Raw genomic sequence first — 10,006 nt, forward strand, 5'->3', positions numbered from 1 at the left:
GCGATTATTTGCTGTCAGTTTTCACCGCTTGCTTCACGTGATCAGCAACTCTGTAATGTTCGAAAATATTCGAAGAATCTCCAGCCACATTGCTTTTTAACGAAGGCTCTTCTCTCCACCATGAATTCTTTGAAGTAGGTGAAAATTTTCTGTTTAACAGTCACGGCAATGGTGAATTCCTTTAGGGAGACGCTTGTGCCCTTAAGTTGAGCCATATAGATGTGAATTAACTTCAGAAATTTGCCCCCACCCCCTACAACACAGTGTAGTTTGACTGAAGCCGACATCTAATTCAAGCGGTTGATACTTTTTTGGTTTGCAAACGTCGCGTTACAACCCACATGTGATCAGTTTGGTCGGCTTACTCTGCCGAGGAAGTCTCTAGGTATCGGGTCAAGATGATCAAGACATACACCTATCTCCACCCCTCCGACCAACTCGACAAATTACCGTAACGAGCTAAAAATAGACAAATAAAGTGACCTACATCAATTGATTGCGTGACTTGACTGATTGAATCGTTAGGCCATTTATCTGATTTATGCTCATTATAGTTATAGGTGCAGTATGTCATAAATACATGCAGAACTTTTAAGAACTCGTTCGCTTATTGAATTTAGTTCGGCGAGCTTCATCCTTTTCTTTTCAAGGTGAGTAGCTAAATATTTTACTTTCTACAAGAACTGAGACCGTTTCGTCCAAGGTGGGGGGGGAGACACTCTAAGTTTTGGAATTTATTGCGAGTTTCGTCGAGATCAAGATACAGTATGATTCTTTCCGAGATACTCTTGGACTTATGTCGTGGAGGAAATGTCACCATGTTTTCTCCTGTTTCGTTACATTAGCAAGCTAAGGTGTCATTTAAAGCAAACTAGACGCTCTAAGAGCGTTTACTCGGACTTTGTACCACAATATCAGATCGTACTTTACAAGTAAGCTTATTGAACACAGTAACTTGACCAAATAAGAGTATCAGGATATTTTATCGCAAGAGTAACGCTTAGATATTTACCATACTTATCGTGTTCTCGCTCTTCGTAAACAACGTAATATACAGAAGGCTCTGTTTTGCGAAGAAAGTTTTGGAAAGAAGCGAAGAAGATGTCGACCGTTTTCGGAACGTGTTGGCTTACGAATTACATCGCTTGAAAGCCTGCCATATGAGCAAAGTTCATGGTCGTTGTCGCGAGATAACAAATGAGCCATGCACGAGTTCAAACAACGAAAATTAACACTGACCAAAAAACTATGGCTACTGGCTTAAAAACAAACCATAACGCTGAGGCGAAAAACTCAGGTTTTGAAAAACTGAATCAAGAATCTTCGTAAGCAGAACTTCAAAGCTGAGGTAAACAACATGCAATTGGATAAGGCCGGATAACGAAGATAGTCGACGAAGGAACTTGAATAGGAAATCGTATGGAGGCGAGAGCATTTCGTGATTTATGAGCACGAGTAATGTTTTGAAAGTTCTCAAAATTGCACGAGTCGTAGGCCAGTTCAATTTGAGAACTTTCAAAACATCACTCGTGCCGAAAAATCACTAATGTACGAGCAGGTTCATACGATTTTTTATTTACTATATTCTCAACAAAGTTACTCAAGTGCACTACTTTGCATGTGTTGCGTACTACATAAAACGCATAAATGGTTTCCAAGATGCTGTAGTCGAGGGTCTTGTAGGAGAATCTGAGCGCTTAGTAGTCGGTCATCAGTCAGTCAGTCAGTCAGTCAGTCAGTCAGTCAGTCAGTCAGTCAGTCAGTCAGTCAGTCAGTCAGTCAGTCAGCCAGCCAGTCAGTCGTTCAGTTCTGTGTTGTTTCCGTCAATAAGTTTACTACTAGTTAGTCTTATCCAGCTTTAATTTAGTAGCGTAATTACACGAAGTTCTGAATTTAACACGACAGAACCAGTAAGGGATTTGGAAAGCAATTCAGTTGAAAGGCGTCTTAAAGAACAGGTGTAAACAGGTGGGACTGTGCTTCCTGCGTAGCTAAGAGTGAAAGAAAGTAAACCGAATTTTGATTATCGCTTCTAAGTTCTGCGTTGACAAGTTTAAAATTAGAGTACAAGTTAACTAAAGTATACGTCATCAGAAATATAATGTTGTGACAGGCAAATTAAGCGTGAAGTTTTTGACGGTTTTCGAAAAAAGTCAGAAAATATATCGAAAACTAAATTATAATTTTTTAAAGGCGACAAAAATCCGCAATTGCAAATCTGTTTTCAATTGACAAATCTCAATCGGTCCCAGTGATTTACAGACTTTGGTGGACTGCAGTGCCCCTGAACCCCGTTAAGTGTGACTGGACCGTTGTGAGAGTTGTTCACGGTAAAAGCATGGCCGTTTGTGTTCACACGCTCCGCACGTTGAAGTCATTGCAGGAAAATACCACATTAGTAGACTAGGAGAACTGCTGAAAGCTGCTGAACGTGGAGTCATGCTGATAGTTTTGAAAGATGACGCTGTTCGTTATCGCTTCCTTCATCGTTGTCACTAAGAAGAGACTTCACCGAGCCCCCCTCGTGTTTAGATGAGGCTATGTAAACACGGAAAAAGTGCTCTATTGCTTAAAAATAGATCTAGCCAAGCCTAAAAGTGGAGCTTCTGATTGCAATAAGTTAACTATAAAGGAGAGAAAAGGTTTTGTTTATCTTGGATCAGGAACTCAAAAAATGATCAAGTCTTAGCATGTGAACAGCGACTTTCCAAGAGCAGATTATGCAAGGAATATCTCGGAAGTAAAGTCAACAACGCGTTAATTAAGGGTTAATTCGCGCGGAAACTTTGCCCTTGTACGTACGGCATACTCCCTCCTTCCCTCTCAGAGGAATAACCTGGCTTAAATAAATATGCTCTCACCTGATACTAGTCAAACCTTGTTTTGACAGCTGTCAATATGCCATTTGCGAGTTCGCTTGTGCCTGTTTCAAAACGAGGCTTCGTGCAAAACCTTTCATATGAAAATGACTCGATTTGATTTCATGAAAATGAACCTGTAAAGGAGCAGCTCGCGCACGTGCAGCGCACCTATGTACGGACAGTCACGTGACAACCAGACTTTTTTAGGTCAACGGGTTACCAAATTTTCTAAGGTCTGGGGCGCCGCTCGCGTGCCATCGGCGCACAGAAGCTCTGCTAATACCTCCGTTGCACTCAATAACCTATTTATGCATTCGTCGATTGGTCAATCAGAAACAAGATATTTTGTTGAGTATATAATAATCCTATTTATTTCTCTACCTTGCAGGGAATGTCTCATAAAATGAAATTCCATTTGCCCTTCGTTCTCTTCTTCTACCTGTTACATTGTTCTTTTGGGAATGTAACAGAACAGCCAGACGAGTTTTGTGACGAGGGTCCCCCGGGAAAGTATTGTTTGCGAGATCTGTCCGGTTGGCATGACTGTTTCGTGGAATCGTCGACTGGCAAAATGGTGGACAAAATCTACTCATGTCCTGCCAACACCCGGTAAGTCAGGTCTAGTTATCAACACCAAAAATAATCCCCACTACCAGTACCCAGAGTAAGCAACGGTCTTGTCGCGCACACAACACTTTCCCCACTCGAGCCTGAAGTCAAAGAGCCGACTCGAAAAAAATCCGTTACTGACGACATAGCTCTATAGAAAGTTGTGTAGTGTCTCTTATTGGTTGTTTACTTTGGGGCAAAAATTATTTCGCAGCGAACGAAATCAAGGGTATAAGACCTCGACGTACTATCTACGCTGGCCATACCACACGCTTTCCATAATTCTACGTTACAATAGCTCGTCATTTCAATCCTGATTACGACTGACTGTTTTTTCTCTCGTGTACAGATGTGCTTGTTTTTACGGTCCCGCGTGCCCAGACTCACTCGATGACCCTTGCCAGCCCTACGAGCTGCCACCTACCATCCCGACTGTATATACTGTGTACTTCAGCACCAGGGAGACGATCTGCTCGCCTGGGGGATGCCACGACACTTACTCCTCAGGCAGAGAGGTTCTGAAGCTAGCCGAGCACAAGAAGAGAGTTGATTTGTATGACAAGTTCTGGTCATCCATTTTCGTTCTTCCTGTAAATGGGAGCGTTTTTAATCAGGTTAGTAACTTTTCTCACTTCCTTACAACTGTGGAAGAGTTCTCAGGGGCAGGTTTCAAGCCCGCCACGATCATTTAGAGACCTGGTTAACATGCGGCCGATTAAGGGGTATTGCACTTTAAGTCAGGCAGAACTAACATAATAATTTAGTACTGATGAGATGTTTTGTTCTGAAAAGGTCTCGCAAATTAATATTGAGTTTCGGGCGAGTCCCACAACCTCGTAGCTTAGGTTTTTTCCCTTGAATTTTGGGGAAAATGGCAGAGGAGGTTGTACCTTTCACATATGTAAAATATCGACTAGCATTCCTTTTTATTCTTGTAATTATAAAGCCGAGAATTCTGCGTTATGAGTTAAAACTGAATCCATCACCACTAAATTTCCACAGTGATTTAGATACAGAACCACATAGAATTTCATTTAACGTCTTTCCCAAATTATCGACAGACCACAGTGGACTGGGATAAGGAGAAATGCGAAACGTGGTTAATAAAGGCATTCCCAGAAACACAAATTCGTCCATACTATAGTTACAACGGAACGGTCAGCATCGGCTATCGCCTGTGCGAGCAATGGATATGGAAGACTGGGGGACACAATGCAGGACAACCAACCTCCTTTTCTTCCTACTACCTGTCTGACCAGACAAATATGGAGCAAAAGCGATACGCTGAGGTCAGCGTTGATTATGATGCACTTTACGTTGTGCCCGTGATGATGGAGACCTTCGACATTCCCGCTCCCTCTCCCGTGGGTATGACTTCACGACATTATGTTTTGAACATCACTTCCTTTCTGAATGGCGAAGTAGACGAGGAGCCGCTGAAGCTGCCAAGCTTTTGTTAGCGAAAAAATTTCAACGAATAGGAAAAATGTAGCCGGCTGAACCCAACTGATCGAAAACAGTTGATAGCGGAGCTCCGCCCGGCGGCCCGAAAGGCCGTCGAGCAAAGCACCATACTCATATAGGAAAGAAAAGGAAACCCAAAAATTGATTTTCTCATGGTAATCATGACTAGCGGCATTGCTCGTGGGCGCGTATGCACGACGACAAAGACGATGGAGTTAGGGCGCTTATATGTAGGGCGGTCTTTTTCCACCTTGATGGAGTCGCGCAAGATGGCGGCCATACTCCAGCTAATAGGTTGAGAGAGACATGCAACCTTGGTTTATTACGTACTTCTTTGAGACTGGACATCCATGTTATAGTCAATTGACACCTTTTAAAACAAGGTTTCCGCTGACAGTTATTACGTGACCAAATCGTAGGCTCAAGTTTAGAACTCATGCTTTTTTGAAGTTGAGCGCTGACTAGGTACTGGTTTTCGACTGGATCGCGAGATCATGTCATTTAACTTGTTGTATACAGGGCCGGGTTGTTCGGAAGCCGGTTAACGCCAACCCAGGATTAAAAGTTAATCTAAATATAAATGTTTTTCACTGCTTTTGTTTTGCGTAGTTTGAGATTTTTCAAACTCAAAACAGAAGGACAAACAATATAAGCATTAAACGTCACCGCAAAGTTACAAAACTCAAATTAAAATTCTCGCTTGTCTGGGGTTAGCTTAATCAGGCTTTGAACAACCCTTCTCGGGAGCTCCGCTCTTAAGCTTGGCTAAATCTATACGTTACCAATAGGCATTTGAACCTTAGTATCTAGGGATCAGTAGTGAATCACTTCAACCGAAAACGCCGGTGAAGGTTTAAATTGGGTTATTCTAATAGCATTTGAACTTAGTTTTGTGTTGAGTTGTAACTAGTACTACAGTACAATAGAGGGCTTAACTTCAACGAAACGTTGTCTCTTTTATTATATATAATCGATCCTTTTTGTCACGCTGTTTTCAAAGATGATTGTATGTGATTATTTGCTGTCAGTTTGCACGGCTTGCATCACGTGATCAGCAACTCTGTAATGTTCCAAAATGTCCGAAGAATGTCCAGCCACATCGTTTTTCAATGAAGGCATAAAAAATCGCTTAGTTTCCGCAAACTCATCGTCCCTCGAACCCATTCCCTCCAGTCGATGGTGACGCTGGCGTTTTACCGTTTGTATATCCAGCGGCACGTCGTCAATCGCCCCACCCTCCCCTTCCTCCTGATTCGTGCAGACATCCGGGAGATCAAAAATCCGGGACTCGCTGCTGATGCTGATGGACTTGTTGGGGTAGTAAGCCACCATGAATTCTTTGTAGTGAGTGAAGATTTTCTGGTTAGGGATCGCGATGGCAAATTCCACCTTCAGGGGGACGTTGGTACCATTAATTTTGGCCACGTAGATGTGGTGAACTTCGACAATTTGTCCCCCCGCCCCTACACCTCCAGAACCTAAATTATCCGTGAGGCGCGTCAAGATTTTGTCGCGGACAGTCTGACTAAATCCGACGTTCTTGGCTTTATCCTTGACTGCGCTGAAGTTGCCTTGATTATTAGCTTCATAGACCCAATCTTCACATTCCACGCCCAGAATTTCCACAGTACCATTAAATCGGAAGTTTTCGGGAACCTTCGTCAGGCCTCGGAATTCCGGTAGCATGGTTTTGTTGCAGGCAGGTGTGCCTTCCTTTAAATCAATGGCGTACTGAGGAGAGAAAGGCGCCAATTTAAATGTTAGCTAGGAAAAGGTTCATTGTTTTTTAAACAAAATCTAATAAAGATTTAACTGACTCCAGCTCGGTTAATGACAATAAGTTCATGATACTGTCGCGTCGGTCTTTGTTTAGAACGATGTGAAGTGCATTGCAAGCGTGAGTGGATCAGAGCAGAACAGAGCAGGGTCGAGCCGAGAGATTTCGAGTCGAGTCGAGTTGAGTTGCGCTGAAAATAATTGAAAGTAAAGTAGAGCGTCCATTGCTGTGTTTTCATGTTTGTTATCTCAGTGAGTGACATTATTACTTTTAGAAGAGAGTTTTCATTACCTGTGACCACTCTGATCCTTCAGGCATAATTATAACCGTCATGTGCTGCGTGAGCCCCATCACAAGATCCTCCCGTGATCTACCACCCTTCTTGTTGTCGCGGTATTTCTCACTCACCACGATGCGGCCTTCGCAGCCATCCTTGTCGCAGAACGCATCGGTTACAAAGATCACGCCAAAGTATGACTGTGGAAACTCTGGGCGAACGCGTTCAGTCGAGGAACGGACGCACGGGTTGCGCGCATGCGTGACACAGTAGCCTTGTTCAAGTTTTCCGCTACAAACACACCTAAAAACATGACAAGTTTTCAGTGTTTCGTCGTGAAAAGAGTATATTTTGTAGCTGTACAAGAAAGCGCACAGTCCTACTGCTTATAATATTACCATGCGCGTTGCGTGGATGTTTTCGTGGAGGATGTGGAGAATGCGTGTAAAGCCGCACTGTCACGCAATCAAAAATAAAAATCCTAGCCATTCAATACATTAAGTCAAAAATCTGGGATATGATAGATAAGTGATATATAAACGATCTTGCCAAGATCTAGGTCTATGCGGGTTTCCATTGGCACGTTATTTGGAAAAGTGTTTCACCCAAATTTATAGAGCTTTGTATGAAGACGCCGTGTTGGTGCCCTTCCTTCCCTTCCTTCCACATTGAAGGTTATAATTCTTCTAGTGCAAGAACTGTACAGTTAGCAAAAACTTGAGCGGTAACTCCTCTTTTGACCTACGCGAGAACCTTGTCAGGCCGCCATTAATGTCACGCAAAGCATAAACTTGGAAATTCAAAGGTGCTTTATAACAAAACTAAGAACTCTCACGAGCATAAACATTGTAAAACGTCATGTTCTTAGAGGCTCTTATATCTGATCAAACTAAAACCTCTGAAGAATTGGCAATTTTTTATTTTGGAAAGCGATGACGTCACATTAAAACCGGCAATTCGAGTCACAGGTATGGCTATTTCCACTCCTTCCTGAGATTTCAGAAACTGGATAGACCTAAAAATAGCTTGAGACGGATTATGTTGAGAATAAGATCTGTAAAGTGATTATCTCTTTTACTCCTCATCCTCTCTCGGCAAACAGATAACAGTTTCAATCTTTTTTATCGATTATAATCATTTTATAGCGGAATTCCGTTCAGTCTCGTTGTAGATTCCCAAAATTCAGCACTCCAGAGTAGTTTTTTTGGGTTTACTGTGCCGCTGTGTTCAGGTATCTTTCTTGAAATATGATTCGTCGACAAATGTAGCTTACTTGGCGCTATAATTACTACCAGAACTCAAAACCCAGAACTCTATTTCCGAAAATTAGCTAGTGCACAGTTTTCCCCAAGTACCTGGAGTCGATCGATCGCGATTTCTGCGTTACTCCGATTTTATCCCGATAAATTATTTCGCAGCCACGTGGTGCGGGCAAATAATTACATATAATTGAACATCCACTCAGCGAATTATTCAACAAACCATACTTGAGGCCTGCAGGGCAGTGATGTAGCTCTTCCGCGGGCTCATCTAAAGCATCAATCAAACATTCTCGCCATCCTGAGTTGTCGGGCAGGCAGTATTTTCCCAGCGGTTTTGCATCACAGAACTTGTATTCCTCCGCAAAGGATGACGGGAAGCATATGATGGTCAACTGAAACATTAGGAGTATGAACACTCCCATAATGCTTCAGTTATGCTAAACAAGAACCATAAATAAAAATGAAAATAAATTTTGTCTTCCTTCACAAACGTGATTCAAACAGAGAAAACTTGAGTTACATGAGAAAATTTTGAATGTAACACCAAGTTCTTAGTTAGGATAATTTATGTTTCCAGGCGAGATCCAGAGTTAGCTGAAGTGGAGCGTGGATCCACAGCTATTTGGACAATGTTATGACGAAATTCATGATCAATAACAGGACAGCCGCATGAAAAACTGACGTCAATTTGTTAATTTGCTAGGGTTTTTGAAAAGGTGTTTAACTAAAGGAAAGTGCCTTTTTCGGCGCCAAGTAAGGTACACACTCGGAATTCACGACTCCTAAAGGCGTACAAATCACTCCAAGAAGATGAGAGAGCGAGAGAAACTGAAATTCCTTTGAATTTTTATAGCGTGTATTTTGGATAGAAAAAATCGCTTTCACCAGGGAAATTTCTTTAACACCCTTTTCATAAATTTAGACATCAATTCATTTGGTCTATTTTTCTATTTTTGAAATTGGATTCAGTCAGCTTAATTAAGAATCTGACTCGGTTTAGTTTCTTCTAATTGTCTTTAATTTGTCAGGCGCAAAGTTAATCGTTTCTTTAAGTAAGTCAGTTCACGCATTTTGGCCAAAAAAGGAAATTGACCTATAACTCAAGAAGTTTGAACTGCACTTGACAACACAAGACCCCAACTCTTTTCCGATTGAATTGGTCCCAATTGCTTTCAACCCGAGACCAGATCTGCAAAGTTGTGTTCAGAGAGTTTTGTTTCTATCAGTCCATTTCACCGTATGGAACTAATTCGGGTATGCAAAGAACCAAACGGGGAACTGACTGAACTGATATTCTCTCGTTGAAAAACTAAATTCCACTAAATCATTGTAAACGACATACCTTGGAATTTCTAGTTTTGATTTCCTTTCGTTAATGGTAGCCTTCTTTGAACCATAAAAATTCTTCGTGGGAAAGGCGAGGGAAAATATTACCTGATAAACCTGTATTAAATATGGATATGGCCACTGAATAGTTTGTTTGAGTAATGGCTTATTCCAAATGTCAGTTACCAGCTGATATGGGAGGGGTCGGGGCTGTAAAAGGTAACAACCGAAAAGATATATTGGTGTAAGAATTTGACACTGAGGCTCCGTTCAGTATCATGGACCTTGTTAAAAGAAAAATGCCAAAAAAATGCTAACGAAATAAAAATCTTGTCTCTTCCGTATTGTGCTTGCCAGGACCCCGGACTTTTCTTAGAAATCTGGTTTTCTAATTTTGTCAAACTTCGGTTTTTTGCTTTTTGTTTTTTTC

General features: G+C 41.8%; 2 protein-coding genes across 2 annotated transcripts; one reads left to right on the top strand and one right to left on the bottom strand.

Annotated features, from left to right (window-relative positions):
- The first annotated feature begins 44 nt into the window (after positions 1-44).
- Positions 45-5,880, top strand: LOC110050541 (uncharacterized). Its single transcript, XM_020756471.2, has 4 exons — positions 45-650; positions 3,250-3,470; positions 3,820-4,084; positions 4,532-5,880. Exons 2-4 carry the CDS (start codon positions 3,253-3,255, stop codon positions 4,928-4,930), a joined length of 882 nt encoding a protein of 293 aa, XP_020612130.2. The 5' UTR covers positions 45-650; positions 3,250-3,252; the 3' UTR covers positions 4,931-5,880.
- Positions 5,871-9,698, bottom strand: LOC110050467 (uncharacterized). Its single transcript, XM_020756394.2, has 4 exons — positions 9,593-9,698; positions 8,476-8,687; positions 7,003-7,291; positions 5,871-6,665 (listed from the first exon to the last, which is right to left on the bottom strand). The coding sequence occupies exons 2-4, from the start codon at positions 8,670-8,672 to the stop codon at positions 5,949-5,951; spliced, it is 1,203 nt and encodes a 400-aa protein (XP_020612053.1). The 5' UTR covers positions 8,673-8,687; positions 9,593-9,698; the 3' UTR covers positions 5,871-5,948.
- Between the last annotated feature and the right edge of the window lie 308 nt (positions 9,699-10,006).

Source organism: Orbicella faveolata, unplaced genomic scaffold (assembly GCF_042242905.1).
Source record: "Orbicella faveolata isolate gen_17 unplaced genomic scaffold, um_ofav_v1 contig_12, whole genome shotgun sequence".
Classification (NCBI taxonomy): Eukaryota; Metazoa; Cnidaria; class Anthozoa; order Scleractinia; family Merulinidae; genus Orbicella; species Orbicella faveolata.

Bases quoted from the DNA above. Each gene is read 5' to 3' on its own strand.
- LOC110050541 (XM_020756471.2), top strand. From the start codon at position 3,253: ATGTCTCATAAAATGAAATTCCATTTGCCCTTCGTTCTCTTCTTCTAC. The intron at 3,471-3,819 runs GTAAGTCAGGTC...TCTCGTGTACAG, and splicing joins TCATGTCCTGCCAACACCCG to ATGTGCTTGTTTTTACGGTC. The intron at 4,085-4,531 runs GTTAGTAACTTT...AATTATCGACAG, and splicing joins ATGGGAGCGTTTTTAATCAG to ACCACAGTGGACTGGGATAA.
- LOC110050467 (XM_020756394.2), bottom strand. From the start codon at position 8,672: ATGGGAGTGTTCATACTCCTAATGTTTCAGTTGACCATCATATGCTTC. The intron at 7,292-8,475 runs GTATGGTTTGTT...TCATGTTTTTAG, and splicing joins CACTGCCCTGCAGGCCTCAA to GTGTGTTTGTAGCGGAAAAC. The intron at 6,666-7,002 runs GTAATGAAAACT...TTCTCTCCTCAG, and splicing joins AAGGATCAGAGTGGTCACAG to TACGCCATTGATTTAAAGGA.